Consider the following 20245-nt stretch of genomic DNA (forward strand, 5'->3'; position numbering starts at 1 on the left):
AGCTGCATGTACAAGGCTAGACAGACAAATTTCAGAGCAAACCTGTCTCTCTCAATCAAGAGACTTTCACAGTTTTCCTTAGGGAGATTGTAACACAATAACTGTTGTTTATACAGACACAGAGTTTCAAGTTTTAGACTACACCTTCCTCATAATTTCACTACCTCTGTTAGTTTCATTTTTAACCACATCAAATAAATTCCTGTTTCTTAGTAGCACAAAAAACCTACATAAGAACATTATTAATAAATTTGCTAGCCACATCTTAAAGCTAAATTATCAAAAGATTGTGAAATATAAGTTATATGAGCAACTGGAACCTACTTTATTTAAAAAAAAAAGGCAAAACTTAAATGCATTTAAAAAAAAACTCTTAAATGTTAAACAAAATAAATCCTTTGAGATTCACTCCATTATTGGTGCTATTACTTTTTTTTTTTTTTTTTTTTTTGCTATTTCAATAGTTAATGCTTTGTAACTTGAAATCCAACAAAATGTAACAGATGACAAAAGTAAAAATAATGCCTAAAAAAGTTTGAAAACAAAAGATTCTATTCTGCATGTCAGAACAAAGACCCAAGACGAAGTTCACAGGATAAATAGTTTACATATCATGAAAAGCATATCACCATGAAAAAGTTAGTTAAAATGTTCTACCTCAACTTAAAGACTGAAGGAGGATCTTTTTAATTTTCTTCTGGAGAAAGTTTTTGACCGTTGCTATCAGATTCAGGACCAGGAAACAAAGTTTAGTAACAGAGATTTATAAATGGGCACTTCTCCCAGAAATCCTTCTGGAACTTATCTATTAAAAGAAAATTTTTTTTTGCTAAGGTCTAATCAATAAACATGATGCTATGCTTGTATCTGCCCTGTCAAAGTCTATAATACATGTTCAGTCAAAATACCTGTATATTAGTCTTAGTACTCTAAGAGAGAACCTCCCTAGATTGTCTCAAAATATCCCAAACTCCACAAGTCCCAGTCAACTCATCCTCTTCCCAGCCCGCAAAGTGGCTCCTTCTCCTTTAGACACAGCCTTGATGAAGGCAAGAAACACCCATGCACTTTGACCTGGAAGTCATCCCTCTGTTCTCTTGCCGTTTACCAAGTCCTCAGGCTTTTCGTCTACTTCCTTTCTTCCCCTACCTATCTCTTTAGCTGAGGCTCTTCTCATTTCTGGAACATATCTTGTATACATTCTTCTAAACAAACCAGTATAGAGAGAGCACAAGGAGACGTCTGAGTTTACACAGAGCACTGACTTCTTTTCAGTCTGAAACACCAGGACAATGAGGATGAGCTGTAGGAAGACTTAGTGAGGCTCAGAAAGACAGAAGAGGGCTGGGAAATTCTAAAGCAGCCATGGTTAACAAAATCGCACTTAGGGAAAAACAATCGAGGTGATTTCAGACAGACAGTTCTAACCCAGGAAAGTGCTTTCTGAAACAGCTGCTTAATGTGCTGGTATGTACCCCAAATCTCCAAAATGTTAGGGCATGATTAAGAAAAAAACTTCTGTTTTTATAACAAGTTATTACATCACAGAACGTGAATTATCATCAGCAATCCTGTTGCTTTATCAAGAGATTCATGATGCCTTTTCAGAGAAAAGCGATTCTAGTGGCCACTCAATTATACAGCCCCTACTGTATGCCACTCAATTATATAGCCCCTACTGTGTGCCAGGCACTGTTCCTCATGACAACCTTATGAGGGAGACACCATTACAATACCCATTTTACAGATGAGGAAATTGAACGATGGAGAGGTTAGATGATTGACTGGAAGTCATGTGGCTAGTAAGTACTGGAGCCAGGATTCAACCACAGGCAGTCTGGCTCCATGGTTTCTATCTCTGGAATTCCATGTTATCTTTCCCATACTAGACTTCCAAGAATGAAGAACTGCCAGAGAAAGAGAACATAATGGAGCAACTACTTCGGGGACTTTGGAAATAAGCATGCCCTCAGAGCTAAAAGGTCTACTGAGACTGGCGTCAACCATTGGTCTGCTAAGTCAATTAACGAGACTAAACAACTGCCAGGGCTGTAGACTCCTGGACAGCCACGTCAAGATACGAGCCTACCTAGGGAGGCAATCTGTTAGCCTCAGGTGGCACTGGTGAGCATGGAAGAGTGGAAAAGGCGTCGGTGACCATCTGCTCTGGGTGAGCAGCGTCCAGTGAGGAGCCCCCATGGCTGCCTGAAGTGTCCCGTCCTAGTGGGCGGCAGGTGAATCAGGCTCCCAGCCTGAGAATCTCTGACGTTATTTATCCTGTGTAGTTTGAATACAGTGAGAGTGTGCCTGGCGCAGGTGGCACAAATAACCAGTCTGCTAAAAATGAACAGTTAGTATTTTGATGATCAGATGTGTGTGTTTATCAGGGCAAATCAACTTCCCTGTATTCCATCAGCTCTGGAAGAGCTGGGAAGAAGGAACTGGAAAAGAACGAATTTCTGGAGTCTAGCCCTGTAAGTCCCAGAGCCAGATCTGGAAAGGCACATGCCGCCTTATGAATGGCATCCCTTACAACCTACCCATCTCTTTCCCTAGTGACAACCTGACTTCACTATACAAACCACTTAGAGAAATTGTATCAGACATCCTAAAAACAAATGTAGAGCTTTTCAGTTTGGAAAGATAAAGGCAATGAATGCAATTATATGTCTGAAGTCTATAGTAGTTTCAAGCATATGGCTAGAATGAATTGGTAGCTGTTTGCCAATTTCTGGAATAATGAAACTGTAAAGTAACTTTCAAAGATTAAAGAAGTTGTTTTTGAATGAAGAGGTGCACATTAGTCAATATAAAACTCATTCCAGGGTGCTGAAATACAATCTGTTTAGTGTTTATTGGGTGCTCACTAAATTCCGAGTACTGAGCTGGGCACTTCAGAGAGAATATGGAAAGCAAAGGCCCTGTTCTCTGCCCGCAAGTTGTTGGCAGTCTAGCAGGAGGACAAGACAAAGACCCCCAAAGCTGCACAGGAAAACAGGTTAGTATGGGGGAAACAAAGGAAACAGAGATCACGTCCTTTGAGACAGTGAGGGTGGGCATCACCAGCCATTCTTCAATGCCATGATTAGAAGTCTTTCCAGGTTGCTGGGCACAGCGCTGTCAGTTACTTGCAGGAGAAGTGCCCTCACTCCCCGCCGTGACTCCCGACCACCTGGCAGGGCCTCGGCTTATAATTTGGGGAACCCAGTTTAAGTAGCAGTTTCTTGCCAGGGGATATTTTCATGAATAAGCAGTGCCCCAGCTTCGAAAGAATAATGTCTCCACCTCAGGCCTCAGGCTGCCCCCTCCATCCACAGAAACGTTTCAATCAATACCAATAATCCAAAAGAGAACAGAAAAGGGAGAGAAGTTTTCACCAGCACTCAGACACAAGTCACTTCCATTTCCAGGGCGTTCTCTCGCCTGTCCCAGGTGTGTCTGAATGAGCAGCCTCGCTGGGAAGGCTGAGAGGTGGCACCAGTGCCACCTCCAGAATGTGCAGGTAAATCACCAGTCAGGAACCTGGGAGTGATCCCTTCTGAGCACAGAAGCCCAGGCAGCTTCAAAGACTGGAAAGATTTAAGAGCGATCAGTGGGGAAGTTGTGAAAACAAAGGCCTTGAAATCTGGTCGCTGCACATACTTGTTGGTGGAAAGTGGTGGAACAAGAACCAGTTCGCCTTTTGGGAAGGGGGGGGGCTCTCCTGAACCCCACCCTCTTCTTGCACAAGGTCAGCACAGAAGAGGCATTATGAAATAAACAAAATGTATACTCCTCTCTTAATATTACTTTTGAAGTCTTTCAAGGTTAGTTAGTTAGTTTATTTGTTTAAGTTAATCTTGCTCTCACTCATTGGGAACGGAAGTGACAAAATCCAGACTTTTTTTTTTTTTTTTTTTTTAGGCAAAGGGTACAGCTCAGTGTTAATACCTGTGGGGATAAAACCTGTTTTACCAAGACAGGAGTAGGCAAGTAAATGCCCTTTTGCATTTCAGCTCTGCCTTCATTCGCTGAGCATCTTTATGCAAATGACTGAATTTCTCTCAATCTCAAATTTTCTCATCTGTTGACTGGGAATAATTCCCCTGTTTAGGGTTTTTGTGAGCATACTATGAAAACCCGTAACTCCCTCAGCACACCGCCTGGCACATATCAAGCTGACAATACCAGGTTGCACTTCTTATCATTTTAAACCAAAGTCACTGTCAATGAAGGCGGAAAAAAAGGGTAGCAGCCCGGGATCGTAACTCAGTGACGCGAAAGGTATATTTAGATGTCCTTTGGCTGGCGCTTTCAGGACCAGCCAAGGCTCAGCAAAGTCAAGAGTCGCGCAGGAGCGAGCTGATCGGGGTGCCCAGAATTCCGGCCAGCACTTTTTAAGCTCGCAGCAGCGCGCTTCCTGGAGTCCCCCCAGAAGCCAGCCAGACTCCCGCTGGAAGTGAACTTGACCCGACTCGGGAGCGCACGCGGCGGCGCGGGCGCCCCGGGGAGCGGGCGGGCGTCCAGGGGCCTCTCCCCGCGCCCCCCGCCCGGGCGGTCCGCGGGGCGCGCTGCTCACCTGCCCGGCTCGGCGGCACCGCGGCGGCCAGAAGCAGCAGCAGCAGCAGCAGCAGCGGCGGCGGCGGCGGCGGCGGCGGCGGGGCCGGCGGCGCGGGCAGCCCCAGGCTCCCGTCCCGGCTGCGGCGGGACATGGCTCGGCGGCCTCGATCTCCGCTGGGCTGGACGAGGCTGCCGCTGGGCGGGCGGTGGCGGCCGCTGGAAGAGCGGCTCCGAGGTCGGCGGCGGGGAGGTTGGGACGCCCTTAACTTTCCTTTCTCATGAACCCTGCCGGTTTGGGGCTTTTAGTGGCAAGGAAGCCTCACGTGGCCTTGGGGACAACCTTCGCCCGGCTGGGCCCCGGTCTGGGAAAGGCGGGTCCTTTCTGACCCTCTAGCGCCCTGTGGGCCGGGCCGGGCCAGTCCCCTGCTGCACTTCTGGGATCTGCCGAGGCTACGTGCCGCCCTCTCTGCACCCGTCGGGCAGTTTGGTGGCCCGGGGCTGGAACAAATCCGTTCACGTCAACACCAGTAGCCTCCAAGGCCGGCCACTTTTCTGCAGCAGCGGGGATGAGGCGCCCTGAGCAGCGGAGAAATGCATAACCCCTGCCTACACTTGCCTGGGGTTCTTCATCATTCTGGAGAGGTCTTGACAGGTCCTTTTGCCCCAGGGATCAGTGCCCCTCTATTCCAGTCCCGTTAACCCAAATCCATAGGCGGCAGCTTAAGATTTCAGATCGTTTGCTTTTCTCTTCATTGGCTGGAGCCACCACTGGAGACTGATTCAGACGGGGCTGAAACCAGATATATCCCTGAAACCCCTGCGAAGTCCCCATTTCTGTGCAGGGTCAGTTGAAAGTGACATTGTGAAGTAGGCAAAGCTATGCCTTGGGTGACATTGTGAAGTTGGCAGAGGGGGGCCTAGGTGACATTGTGAAGTAGGCAGAAGGCATAGTATTCATTCAATAAGCACACTTGAGCCTAGCCTGTGTGTCAGGTACCAGTGATACAAAGACCGTTAAGAGCACGTCCTATGAAAGGGAACCCTCCTTCACTGCTGGTGGGAATGCAGTTTGGTGCAGCCACTGTGGAAAACAGTATGGAGAGTCCTCAAAAGACTAGGAATAGACTTACCATCTGACCCAGGAATCCCGCTCCTGGGCATATATCCAGAAGGAACCCTACTTCAGGATGACACCTGCACCCCAATGTTCATAGCAGCATTATTTACAATAGCCAAGACATGGAAACAGCCTAAATGTCCATCAACAGATGACTGGATAAAGAAGATGTGGTTTATTTATACAATGGAATACTACTCAGTGATAAAAAAGAATAAGTGTCATTTTCAGCAACATGGATAGACCTGGAGATGGTCATTCTAAGTGAAGTAAGCCAGAAAGAGAAAGAAAAATACCATATGAGATTGCTTATATGTGGAATCTAAAAAATAAAAAAACAAACAAACAAAGCATAAATACAAAACAGAAATAGACTGGCAGACATAGAATATAAACTTGTGGCTGCCAAAGAGGCAGGGGTGGGAAGATATAGACTGGGATTTCAAAATTGTAGAATAGATAAACAAGATTATACTGTATAGCACAGGGAAATATATACAAGATCTTATGGTAGCTCACAGTGAAAAAAAATGTGACAATGAATATATACATGTTCATGTATAACTGAAAAATTGTGCTCTACACTGGAATTTAACACAACATTGTAAAATGATTATAAATCAATAAAAAAATGTTAAAAAAAAAAAAAAAAAGAGCACGTCCTATGACAGGCAAGAAGGGGCAGAGCCATATAAGTAAACAGGTACTGGAAGTTTCCATTGCTGCTGTAACAGAGCTACGTTTAAGGGACAGTGAGAGAACCTGACTGGGGGTCCAGGCAGACAGACAAAGTTCCTGACCTCCCAGAGCTTGCATTCTCTCTTGGTCTTTCTTCCAAGCTTAACTGAGGTGTTTGGGGGAGATGGCAAGGGAGGACATGGGGCACCTTTCCTCGTGGGGGAAGCATGTTTGTAATTGTTAGAAAATATACAGAACAATTATATCAAAACACTGCAAGTTGTTCAACACAAGTCCTAAGTCATCATTTTGTTTGGTGACAGTACGTATCACAGTACCTGGATGATAATGTTGTGTAAGGAATGAAGGCATTGAGGACATTGTAAAAACTGCACATTTTTCTAAGAGTTGGAAAATAAATGTGAAGAAAAATCATGAACGTTTTGATTGTTTCACATTAGGAAGAGCACTACATCAGGACATTCAAGGAAGCTGAGCCATGCCAAATATTCTGGTCATACTATCCTCCCCCATCACCTTATAACCCTTCCAATCCAAGGACCAAGTGTTTGGATGCGGTCATTGTAAGCATGCCTGATGTGAACTGAGAGAGACACTCATCCATCTATGATTTAGTCATCAAATACTGGTTGATTTTTATGTTCCAGGCACAGAATAGTAAACAAGATGGACAAAGTCCCTGCCCTCACAGAGCTTGCATTCTAGTGCAGGAAGCAAATTATACACATAAACAAATTGACTGGATCGGAGTTTCTCAACCTCAGCCCTGTAACACTTTGGACCATACAGTTCTTTGTTGTTGGGGGTGGTCCTATGCATCCTCTGATCTTTATCCACTGGATGCCAGTATCAACCCCACCCCTCCAAGTTGTGACTATCAAAAATGTCTTAGAATTTTGCCACATGTTCCCCTAGGGGGCAAAATTGCCCTCAGTTGAGAATCACCAGATTTGAGGAAGATAAATCTCACCATCTTTAAATTGTGCAGTTTACACTTCTGGGAGGGAGATGAGCAGCCAAACTCATGGCATAGATGAGGGGAAGAGGACCAAAGAAGATGTTGACTATGTAATGTTTTTGTCACTTCTGTAGTAGATGGACATGTGTGATTTGGGGTCCCTTACCACTCATTACCCTATTCCTGGTACCAATTTTTCATAAATCTGGACTACTGGTTTAGAAGTTTCAGTGAGCAAGGGAGGAGGAATGTTTCCACCAAGAGACACAATAATCATTTCACCAAATTGGAATTTGAAGTTACTGCCTGGCCTTTATTAGGTTCCTCTGAAAAAAAAAATGAGCGAGAATAGGATTGTGGTTTAGTTAGAGGGACTGAACCTGAAAACTGAATGGAAACAGCAGTGCTACCCAGCAAGAGGGAGCAGAGGAAGCAGCTCAGGTGAAGCCTCATATCACCATGTCCTACTGAAAAGGTTCCAGTGCTGTCACCTCACCCAGGCAGCACGCCAGGGACTCAGGCTCCTCACTCCAATGGGCAAAGAGCCCCAACCAGCTGAGATGCTGGCCCAAAGCAAAGAGAACAGGAAAAGAAGGTAGAAAAGTCACGAATAGCTATACCTGGGTGACCAGTTGTAGAAACAGAGACAGTGGCCTCTGTACTTCTTTCCTTGTTCTAGGATATATGTGATAGAGCCAACATTTTACAGTTCCAGGATGAAATGTACATAATGCAAATCTGTTTCTTTTCCAAAAGGTATAATTAACTCAGCATTCAAACACTTAGCTCCTGATGGTAGAAATTTTAGAATGCCAAATTTATGGTTACTCAGTCTCATTTGGGCTAAATCCTTAGCATCCTTCACCCCCTCCACGGTCTTTCCCCTTTTCTCTGAAGTTGATCGTCCTTTCAGGAGGCTTATGTATTGACCCGGTATTGGATAAGAGGCATCTACTCTGTGAGTCATCTTGCCTTGGTGGCATCCAATGAGGTGTAGTTTATCTCTTCTGGTCCTCCTTGTGGTTTTACAGTGGCAGAAATCCACTGTTGACATCTGAGGCTCTTGGCCTCAGGTCTGGATTCCTATGTGCTCTGTGTATTAGTTAGGTAATGCTGGCTGCTATGACAAATAAACCCCCAAAGTTCAATGGGTTAATGTAACCACAGTGTATTTCTGGCTCATGTACTAGTCCAGTGTGGGAGTTCGTAGTTGGTAGGTGGCTTTCTTTCATATAGAAACTTAAGAACCCAATTCCTTTCATCTGTGGTTCCACCATTCCCTAAGGCAGATGTTCCAATATTTCTGGGTTCATAGTGCCCTTAGAGTCTCAGTAATCTATTCTTGGGCCTTCAAGGCCAAAAGAAATATCTCACACTTTCCTTTAAATATGTAGGGCCAAACAATTAAGTAGTAGTAATTTGTTCAGTGTCCTGGATGGTACTGTGTTTTCCTGAAAGACTTACAATATCTCAAACGTCCCCTTTGGTTCATTATGGTGGGTTCTACTGATGCTACCATTTCCTGTGTATTTTTAGTATATCCTAGGTACCCTTTGTGAATTCATTGTAAACTGTATGCAGGAACCACGACCTGGGGGACTTGTAATCTTTTCCTCCAGAAGAAGGGGAAAGAATATGGGGAAAGCACTCCTGCTTCTTAATCACTTCTGTTCACATTCCATGGGCAATAACTAGACATATTGCCATACCTATATGCTAAAGAGGCTGGGAAATGCAGCCTCCAGCTGGGATGTCACCTCTCAGTATGGAAATAAAACACACTTTTATTGGAAGGAAGCCAGCTGTTTCTGGCACTCTTGGGAACATCTCCAACCAAATCTGGGTTCTGCTGGGTCCTCTGGCTCTTTCTCAGAGCCCTCTGAGCCCTGTGGGGTAGGGGCGGGCAGTAGAGACTCAAAGATACTCTGACTTAGTGTGCATCAGTCAGCCTCCCCAAACACCTCCCTCAGTCATTGCTAGTCTACAACTCAGGTGCCACATGGGACCCATAACTTCTTTTCAAGGTTTGCAAGTTCATGGGCTACCTTCTGGAAAGTTTGAACCTAATCCCCTTTGCTCTGGACCTCTCTGGAATTTCTATTACCAAATGTTCCCACATCCTGCCCCACCCATCAAATAGGCGACTCATCCTCTAGAGGAAGGGTGGTGCTGGCCCTTGCATCAACCCATTTGCAATCCTCTTATCAGTTCTTCAAACTTTTTAGCTGTTTGGGTAAGTTATTATTACATACTTGTACATTATCACATTATAAACATTATTTACTATATAAATTCTTATACGTCCTTACTCCAATTTATTGCTGTTAAATATACTATATACCCTTTTATTTCAATCTGTGTCTTTCAATCGTTCAAGCCAAACTTTTGAATATTTCAAAATATTTTTCTCTCTCAGATGCACTACATTTTAATGGCTTTGAAGATTATGGTTTGTCTACTCAAGACCTCAAAAAGCAACATTTTACTCTTTGGTGTTTCAATGTTTTTGTTTTCGTCTTCCTTGATCAATAAGCCTTAGCCTCTTGGAATTAATCTAGTAGTAGAAAATTTACTAAGTTAAATAAGAATTTCTCAGAAGAAAAATGTGTAATTTTTAGACTACTATTCAACATCTCTTCTGTACATTTACTTCTGTTGTTAATTTTCCTTTTCTTTTGTATTCTTTTCCTCCATTTTTTTGGTGTAGGTTGTTTTGGTAGTTAAACTTACCATTTGGTACATAGATATCAGAATATTGAGTTCAAATTGCTGCAGAATCAAAGAACTGTGGGTATTCCTCAAAAATCCTGGGCTCAGGCCTGGTACTCATTTTGATCACTTATAACACAATTCTGTACTGTCTGCCTATCTTTTTCTCTACTCATTTGCTCCCACTTTATATAAGCTGCTCTCTATTATAATTTCCAAGACTGCATGTGTCTTGTAAATTGGGTACACAAAAGAGGGGCTGCCATTAGTCAGTGACTGTAAGGGCCGCTAGTATGTCTTGGCTTTAGGACCATGGAATAAGGGTGAGATGTGAATCAGGCATGGGCTGACTGAAGCAGCAGGGGTGGAGGTTAAGAGAGAAGTTCCTGGACAACTTCAATACTGATTAGATGGCGTAGTATTATTATTTTTTCTAGAGATGACAAATATAAACTTTTTACCCTGTTGATAGGCATCTTGGTCCCCATCTTGACCTCCAAAGTAGCTGAAAATAGCACTCCTGAATACTTTTGGAGCCAAGAGCATTTTCTGCATTGTTTAAGGGATGTACCTTTTTTTTGCTGGACAAATCTTTTTTCCATAACTTCTCTAAACTCTCTTTCTAACTCTTTTCTACATTGAGTGGGTACATCCTGGATTTGTTACTGAACTCAGGTTCCACTGCTCACCGACTAAAAAGCCAACAATTGAGAAGCAAGTGCCAAATAGAAAGGAAAGGTGCTTAATCAGAAAAGCCAGCAATCTGGAGAGAAGGTGGACTCACGTCCAGAGACCAACTCCAAAGATTCTGTTCAGCCGTGACAGCTTTTAAAGGGAAAAGGAAGAGGGTGGATCTTAGTGAATCATCAAGGCAGGAGGTTGGGTTCTGCATCATTTTCCATTGCATGCAGGCTGGCTGACTCTCTAGTTGTTATCCTGCCTGCATCATCTGCCTGCAGGATTGCTAAGGGGGCTATTGTGGGTAAAGAGCTAATCATTCTATAACTACATAATTCTTTATTCTTACTTCTTTTAACCTAGGGAAAGAATCAACGGGTTGGGCAAGGCATGGTGTGCATTCAGGAGAGCCTAAGTCAGGAGTTAGTTTCAATTGCCTAGTGATCTCATTCCTTAATTAGGTTCATTCAAGTTTAAAGGGGAACAGAAATGGGCAAACAGGAAAGAGGAAAAGAGTTGCTTTCAGAGTAGCTGCTACGGATGTGCTCTATTTACTTTTCTTCTCCCACTCTCAATATCTTAGTATTTTCTCTTCATTCTACAGACAGAAGTACAAATGCCAAATGAAAACAATTAGCAAAACACAACCCTTTCTTAGTGGTATTTAATCTTGGCTGCAGATGCAAAATACTCCTGTATTAAATGTCCCCAGTCTTCTTTCAATTTATAAGAAAGGGTTTAAGCCTGAATGGTACATAACAATGAATAAATGAAAAGTGCTTGATAAATACTTGGGGAACCTAGCTGCTACTGATATTTTTTAAATGAAGACAATAAGAATACAAATCCTAGGCAGTTAATTCTTGGAAAGTGGCTAGGAATTAACACATAAATATAATCCAGGGGCAAAACTCAAGAAAATGTCACTAGGAAAAGATCCTATTTCAGTCTAGCTGAGAAAACTGGATGAACATCTCCTGGATACAGGGAATTGCATTATAAACTCTGCATATCAATCTTCCAGACAACTGCAGTCTGAGAAGGGAGTTCTGAGGAGTGATGCCAAGAGAAATTTGAATAGTCTCTCTGTTGAGAAACCAGCACTGTCTGCTAGCTCTTTCAATTTAAAGATGAGTGATCAGAAGCAAGAACCAGCATAACATGGAGTTTTTGAAAAATACTGCAGAACGAGGGGAAGGAAACATCATCCTGAAATCTCGGATTCCTAAAAACTACCAATTCTAAGAATCCAAAGAAATTTTAGAAAAAAATTCTACGGCATATAAGAAAAGAATCCTTTTTTTTTTATCAAGAGAAGAAAGTTGGTAAAGAAAAAAGGATGAGAAGAAAATGTATGAGATGAAAAAGGAGATGGATAGAATAAGAACAGGCTGATAGAAAACTAAAAATTTCATCTCAGAATTGACATTTCCATTGGAGGCTAACAGTAAAGAGCAGAAATAGACACTGTTGAAAATTCAGTCAGTAATTTGAAGGAAAAGTTGATGAGGCCCTCCAAAAAACAGAGGGTCAGTAATTTGAAGGAAAAGTTGATGAGGCCCTCCAAAAAACAGAGGGTCAGTAATTTGAAGGAAAAGTTGATGAGGCCCTCCAAAAAACAGAGGGAAAAGATAAAAAACAAAAAGGATGGTAAAGCTGACAGACATAAAAGACTCTGAAGTCCAACCTAAGAATGATATATATTCCTGAAGATGAAACTGAACAAATTAGAATTGAAGCCTTGATCAAACACTATCAAGAAAACTTCCCTGAGCTGAATAAACAAACCTGAGTGTTTTTCCTGATGTAATGTGATGGGAGGCCCGTATACCACTCATGTAGTCGTCTTGGCGAAAATATTTCACCTAAATCAAATCATGGGGCTCACATCTGGCTGGGGTCAGCTTTCATGGGCACATGAGCTGTGCAGTCAAATATGCCTTGGAGGGAACCCATGCTTGTTTTAACGCTCTGCTGTCACTGGGTTGAAATTCTTACTAACTTCTGAACAAAGGGTCCTGCATTTTCATTTTGCACTGGGCTTCACAAATTATGTAGCCATTCCCGAATCTGGTAAATCCAGATTATGGGACATTCTACCAGACAATTGGCCTATACTATTTTTTTAAAACATCAGATACTTAATAGACATCCCCTCCCTACTACCAAAAAAAAAAAAAAAGAAAGAAAGAAAGAAAGAAAAAGAGCCCCACAGAAAAAGCATGAAGGAAGTACTATTCTAGGTTAAAGGCAATTAAGGAGACTTGACAACCAAAAGCAATGTTTAATCTTTAATTGGATCCTGTGCAGGTATGTGTGTATGGTGGTTGGGTGGGGGGAATAGCTACAAAAGAGATTTTGAGGGAGAATATTTGGAGAAATTTAAATAAATGAGGACTGTATATTAGATAGTATTGTGTATTTAAAAAAAATATTTGGTGTGAAATATTCTGAATATGCAGAAGGATGTCCTAGTTTTTAGGGAACACATGCTGTGGTGAGTGTCATGATGTCTGCAACTTACTTTCAAATGGTTTGGTAAATATAAATGCATTTATGGACACAAGTGAAATAAATGTGGCAAACCTCCCCCCCCACAAGAATCCTTTGAGCAAAAATTTTTTAGGGGGTAGTATTTAATGAGTATTTGTGCATTGGCTTTCTAGCTGGTTTACATCTCCAGAATCTCCCCTTCCAAGCTGCCATCAATACCGAAGTCTGGGCACCTCTTCCTTGTCCTCTCTCAGCAGCCAACAGGTTCCTTCTCTGAAGCATGGAGTCTCTGAAGCCTAAACCCTTCAGAGTCTACGGGCCCTGGTCCCGGAGGTTAAACATTTACCTTTGGGCTTAATCAAAACCTTCTCTCAACACAGGTGAGTCTCTCCCTAGGGGTAACTGCATACTAGCTATTAAGAAAATATTAGGTTTTGAATTGGTATATAAGGGGGGAAAAAAAGGAACTGTGAACATTCCAGTGAAGGGAAAGTGGAAAATACTACCTGCAAAGTAGTGAAAACCAGATTGACTTTGCCATTGAACAATCATCTGTAGACTTTGGAGAGAAAAGGTTGTGACCATGAAATTTTATACTGAGTCAATTTTAGTTCATGTGTTAAGGTAATATATTTTCAAGGACTCAGAAAATAGACCTTCTATGAGTTATTTTTGAAAGAAGTACTTTGATATACTTCCATGGACTGAGTGACAAGTCAAAATTGAGAATAACAGGGAAGCCATAATGTAAACATTAGAGGGGGATCTTTCACTCAGTTTAATGACTTCAGGACCCCACATTCAGGAATTGAGTTGGTTCTGTATTCTCGGGTGGATTCTGCAACTTAAGGGGCAGCTTGCCCCTCAGTGCTTCCCTTAGCAAGACTGTTTTCTTCCTGCCTCCCTTCTTACCCAGTGACACAAGGTGCGTTTCTCAAGTGCATTCTTCACAGCACATTATGGATTGATTTCGTGTTGTGGTTGTTAACTTGTTGGTGCTCTCCTGTTCAGTACTTGCTACTAAGTAATTTAGTTGAAACACTATGTCAACAAGAATTATGTAACAGAAGCCAAGTTGCATAAAAAACCATAATGGCCATTTTCATTGCCAAATAAATTGAGCAATGATTTTCTACATCCTGACAATTCCTCTTGAAGAATGAGTCATGTTTTTAAAAATTGGCTATGAAGAACAAAATGACTCAGGGGCAATCTATTAACAGTCATGAAGCCCATCTTCTTACTGTTCTTCTAAGGAATGATCTTACTAATTATGCTTAGGTAGTGCTGGATCTTTGACTGAGCTAAACAAAGATTCATGTTTGGATGGGTTTGCTGGATGCATTTGTCCATGTGTATCCATCTACCTGAACCAGGCTGTAGTGAGGAAGGAAACTGGAGAAGCAGCTTTGTGTGTGGGCACCTGGGAGAAAGCAGAGTGGATGGGGAGAAACTTAAGGGGATGGAAAGAAAAGCATGGTGTCTCTTCCATAATTTGCCTGCCTTGTTAACTTGGTTTCAGCTCTTGAAAAAGAAAGGGGCTTCAGGTAGAAACAAAAGTTGATTTCAAGAAGGAGTTTTTGAAACTTGGGGCCATTAGAACCCAGGAGACTTGAGCTTCCCCTAGTCTGCATTATTGAAAGTCACCAGCCTATATGAGAAAGTTGAAATTTCATAGCTTAGTCTGCACAATATGACTCTGTATGCCTTTCTATCTCATTTTCTCTCTCCTGGGTGAACCTTCTGCTGGTCTACCACAGGATCTGAACTATCTTGCCCTTTCTTTCCATTTTGGATGAGATTTCCCCCCTAGCTCATCCCTTTCATCTCTTCCCTTCAAAAACAACCTATCATTTAAGGCTCAGCCCTAGGCCCATATCAGATGTGTTCAACAAGCACATGGGAATGCCTGATAAAAAATATAAGTCTATGCCAGATACTGTAGGACTCCCAATTAGAAAATGTGCAGCCACTGCCCTGGAGGAAGAACTCACTGGTAGTGGGACTTAGGCAAGGACACAAGTTACTACAATGCAAGACAGCATCACACAAAGTGCCGCACAAGGAGGAAATCTGTGAGGTGCAGAGAGGGAGGAGTGAGCTCCGCCCCGACGCTGCTTTGATCCATGTTGACATGTTCCTTCCTTGAACTGCTGTTGCTCTTATTATTTATACCACCGATTTTGGCCCTTATTCTCTATTTCCTGTGGTTTTATGCGTGCGTATTTTTCCTTAAATACCTTAAAATCAAGGGAAAACCTTAAATGAATTTTGTTTTCCCCCGGAGCAGCCCAAACAGTGGGGTACCTGGGTTGTATGGCATTGAATTCCAGTTTAGGTGGACTACCTAACTGTGCCCTGGCCATGGCCTTCTGGGGCCCAGAACTCCTACTGGATCCCAGTAGTTCTTACCGCTGCCTCCAGTAACCAGGACCAACGGGTGAGGGATGGGGCTGAGGGGCAGGGGTTGCTAGAGGTAGGTCTTTTCCCTTTGGGGGCTTGGTGGGAGGTGAGCATAGCAAACCTTCCACCCCCATGAACTGCAGCAGTGACATGCTTGGGAACATGGGGACAGGGGAGAGTTCCCAGGAAAGAGGAAAAGTTCTCACCCTCTTGCCAGGGACTTGGTTTTTAACCTAGCTCTTTCGTAGACAATTCTGAAAGAAAACCAATAAAACGCACCTAAGCCATCAAAAAACAAAAATTAAAACAAAAAAAACAAAAACTAACAGCATGGATGACGGCGGTGCAATGGTTCCACTAGAGGGCTGACTTTAAATGCCCCACGATCTAAAAAAGAGACTCCATCAAGCCTCTCCAAAGCGACAGCAAGCCTGGTGAAAGCAGCCAGCTTGCTCTTCGATCTCCAAGACTGGTCCCCGGCTCTTCCTCTCAACCAGGCTGCTTCCCTAGCTTCACACATGTACATTCTGATGCTCTTAAGAGAATGACTGCCTTTTGAGCCATTATGTTCTCCATCAAACAAGTCTTATGGACACTAGGATCTGATGGCTTAGGAAATTACTTATTTTTACTTCCTTTCTCACCTCCCTTATTCTGGTCAGTGAGACAACAGTCTGCTGTTCCTAGAACCGAATCACGCGGTTTCAGATCTTTACTTTGCCACTAACTAGGCAAGTAACTTTGTATCTCCGTGTCTTTGCGTTCTCATCTATGTGGTGGGAAAAATAATGCTGGTACCTGCCTCATAGGTGTGTTATAAGCATCACGAGTGAACAGAGTTAAGATGTTTTGACAGTATCTGTGTAACGTAACATTTCCCAAGTGCTCTCTTGATACAGTTTTTAAGTCGGGTCTGCACTTACTTAAAGTGTACACATATTTTGGCACATGCATACACACATAAAACCGTCATCACAGTCAAGACAAAGAATCTATCACCTTAAAAGGATTCCCTTAGAAATTGCTTCCTCCAGCCCCTTCCAACTCTCCCACCCCAAACCACTGATCTGCTTCCTGCCACTGTAATTTGCATTGTTTAGAATTTTATGTAAGTGGAGTCATACAGTATGTATTCTTTTTGTCTGGCTACTTTCACTTAGCACAATTACTTTGAGATCCATCCTATGTTGTTCCTTTTTATTGCTGAGTAATATTCCAAAGTATGGTCACATACCATGATTTGTTTACCATTTACCTATTTAGAGACAATTGGGTTATTTCCAGTTTTTGGCTATTACAAATAAAATTTCTCTGAACCTCTGTATACAAGTTTTTGTATGGACAGTGACTTTCATTTTTCTTGGGAAAATACTTAGGAGTGGAGTAGCTGACTTATATGTTTAACTTAAGAATCTGCCAAACCTATTTTCAAAGTGTTTGTACCATTTTATATTTCCACTAGCAGAGTCTGAGTGTTCTAGTCCCTCCATATACTTTGTCAACAATTAGTATGATCAGTCTTTAACTATTCTAATTGATGTGTAGTACTGTCTTGCTGTGGTTTTCAATTTGCATTTTCCTAATGAAGAGAGACGTGGAGCATCTCTTAATCTTTGGTGAAATATCAATTTTTTGGTTTAGTTTATATCTGCATTTTTGTTTCCTTATTGAGTATTTATTTTTAAGTTGTGGTAAGAACACGTAACATGAAATCATTCTCTTAACAAAGTTTAAAGAATGCATCGCAGTATTGTTGACTATAATCCAACGTTGTACAACAGATCCCCACAGCTTTTTGATCTTGCTTAACTGAAACTATACTCACTGAACAGCAACTCCTCATTTCCTCTCCTGTTAGCCCCTGACAACTACCATTCTATCCTCTGTTTCTATGAGTTTGACTACTTTACATACCTCACACAAGTGGAATCATGCACTATTTATCCTTCCATCACTGGCTTATTTTATTTACCATCATGTCTTCAAGCTTCATTCGTCTTGTTGCATGTCACTAGAATTAAAAGTGATTTACACACCACTGTTACAGTCTTACAGTATTACATTATTCTTATTCAGCTCTACGTTTCCATTTCCCAGAAAGTTACATGGTTCATATGCTTTTGTTTTGCTATCTAGGATCCTTTTGTTTCAACTTGAAAAGAATTTCATGTAAGACAGTTCTAGTTGTGATAAACTCCCTTACCTTTTACCTTTTGTTTGTCTCAGAAAGTCATTATTTCTCCTTCATTTTTGAAGGACAGTTTTGCTAGATACAGTAGTCTAGGTTGGCAGGGTTTATTTATTTTGTTTTCTTCTAGTACTTTGAATGTACCATCCAAGTCCTTTCTGCCCTGCAGAGATTTTGTTGAGAAATCCAGTGACAGCCTTATGGGGGTTCCCTTGTACATAACATGTCACTTTTCTCTTGCTGCTTTAGAAATACTCTCCTTGCCTTTAGCTTTTGACAATTTGATGTAATGTGCATCAGTGTGGACTTTTTATATTTATCTTTTTGGGAGACTGTTGGACTTCTTGGATCTGGATGTCCATTTCTTTCCCTACATTTGAAAGTTTTGGGCCATTATTTCTTTAAATAACTTTCTGCTTCTCTGTCTCTCTCTTTCTCTCCTCATGCTGGGATCCCCACAATTTTGGTACACTTGATTGTATACCATAAATCCCTTAAGGTTTTCTTTCTTTCTTTCTTTCGCTCTTCTGACTGGGTAGTTTCAAATTACTTTCCTTTGAGTTCACTCATTTCTTTTTTTTTTCCTTTCTTCACTCATTATTTCTGATTGCTCAAGCCCACTGCTGAATCCCTCTATTCAATTTTTCAGTTCAGTTATGGTGTTCTTCAGCTCCAACTTTTCTGTTTGGTCCCTTTCTATATTTTATTTCTCTGTGTTTAAATTCTCATTTTGTTCATACATTGTTATTCTGAGCTCACTGGGTGCTTTTTATGACAGTTATTTCAACTTCTCTGTGAGGTAATTCATATACCTCCATTTCATTAGGATCAGTGTCCAGAGATTTAGCTCATCCCTTTTTGGGGGCCATGTTTCCCTCTTTCTTTGTTTTCTTTGACTCTTTATATTGGTATCTGCATTAGGGAAACAAAAACTTCTCCCAGTCTTCCCGGACTGGATGTACACAGGAGGAAAGCCCCACCAATCCAGCCCTTCTAGAGAACTGAGGGGGCCTCACTGATGTGCTTTGTCTTCTCTGGTCTTGTATCTGTAAATTCCCATTCAGAGGGATTTTCTGTTTGTTTGTTTTTTTCAGGAGTTCATAGTCTTTTTCTTTCTCTGGTGTCTGTCTGCTGCACCACAGATCTTCTGGAGCAGAAGCATGGCCCAGGATCTATTTTTTGTTGTTGTTCTCAGTGGTCCTATTATCTAGAGTATGTCAGGTTCCATCTGAGACACGTGAGACTGAAGCCAGCCCTCAGGCAAAGGCTGCATGTTGTGTGTATGTTTCGGTCTTCTCTTTCCCTCCTCAGGGATAAGCCAGGAGCTGCGAGTCTACCTGATTGGACTGTGCTGAGGCTGGGGTAGGGGCTTGGGTGGGTGAGTACATGCTAGTCCAAATTTTTCCTTATTCTCAGCAGCCTCTAGGCATCTAGTGTATTCTGGTTCTCATCAGCACTCAGAGACAGATAAGACAAAAGCCTGTCTCTTGTACAGCCCCCCAAAAGTTGGAATGTTAGATGCATGGACCATCTTTTTTCCCCCTCAGGGAGAAGCTAGGATATGAGGGTGTTCACTTGCTCACTCTACACTGAGCCAGAGGAGGGTCTGGAATTAGTTTCTTTATTTGAACATTTAAAATATCAATAGTTAGCTTCCAGCACTGTTTTGAAGATTGAATAAGCCAATGGGCATAAAGCTACTTGCCATGCTACATGCCCAATAAATGTTACCTGTTTCTATTTTTGTAATTGTAGTAATGTTGTCAGAGGGGCAGGTTTGTGCAACCAAACATGAAAGCATCAATACTCAATATGGAAATACATATAAAATATACAGCTGTCTTTGACCTTCAAGTCTGAATAGTGCATCAGGTATTCATTTATCCACTCATTCATAAAGAAACATTAGGCATTAGAGATTACAACGAAGAATAAGACAAAATCTCAGTCTTAGGGCAGTCAAGGCATATATATGTATTTGAAATACAGTGTGGTAAGGGCAGTGATTGACACACACAGGGTACTTTTGGAAGTTCGGAGAAGGAAGCATATGCACCAAGGAAATCTTTCTGGCTGAGGTGAAACCGGAACTGATTCTGAAGTGAGTGGGTGTGAGCAGAAGAATGAGAGAAGGCAGGAAGGGGAAAGGTTTCAAAATTCCTCTGTCCAACCAGTTCAATTCAAAAGCGCAATGATTCCATGCTGTATTGAATTTAAAAAATTCTACTACTAGACGTTGGAACTGAGCAGAGTCCTGTGGCACCCTCCAAGTGCAAAGCCATGTCCCTCAATGTCCCCTGCCTCTTGTTTGTAGAAAAGCCAAAATCTCCCAGGCCTCCCCGAGTTGCAAAAGGGCAACTTCAAGTAGTTCATGGTTAGGACAACAGAGTCACAGAATCTTTCATTGTCTGATGCACATTCCTGAGTCGTTTTACAGCTACTATGACTGCCACCAGAAGGA

At 42.1% G+C, this 20245-nt stretch overlaps 1 protein-coding gene across 2 annotated transcripts in view; it reads right to left on the reverse strand.

Moving 5' to 3' along the window:
• The window catches only part of PLBD1 (phospholipase B domain containing 1), a 74766-nt gene that overhangs the window by 38587 nt on the left and 15934 nt on the right, over nt 1-20245 (reverse strand). The window contains exon 1 of one of the 2 annotated variants that reach the window (XM_074357245.1): nt 4559-5235. The exons of the other annotated variant lie outside the window; for it this stretch is intronic. Within the exon in view, the coding sequence (XP_074213346.1) occupies nt 4559-4691 (133 nt within the window). The 5' untranslated portion in view covers nt 4692-5235. Of the gene's footprint in view, nt 1-4558; nt 5236-20245 lie in introns of those variants that run through there. 2 annotated transcript variants of the gene reach the window in all.

The sequence above is a fragment of the Camelus bactrianus genome, chromosome 34, assembly GCF_048773025.1.
Source record: "Camelus bactrianus isolate YW-2024 breed Bactrian camel chromosome 34, ASM4877302v1, whole genome shotgun sequence".
In the NCBI taxonomy this organism is placed as follows: domain Eukaryota; kingdom Metazoa; phylum Chordata; class Mammalia; order Artiodactyla; family Camelidae; genus Camelus; species Camelus bactrianus.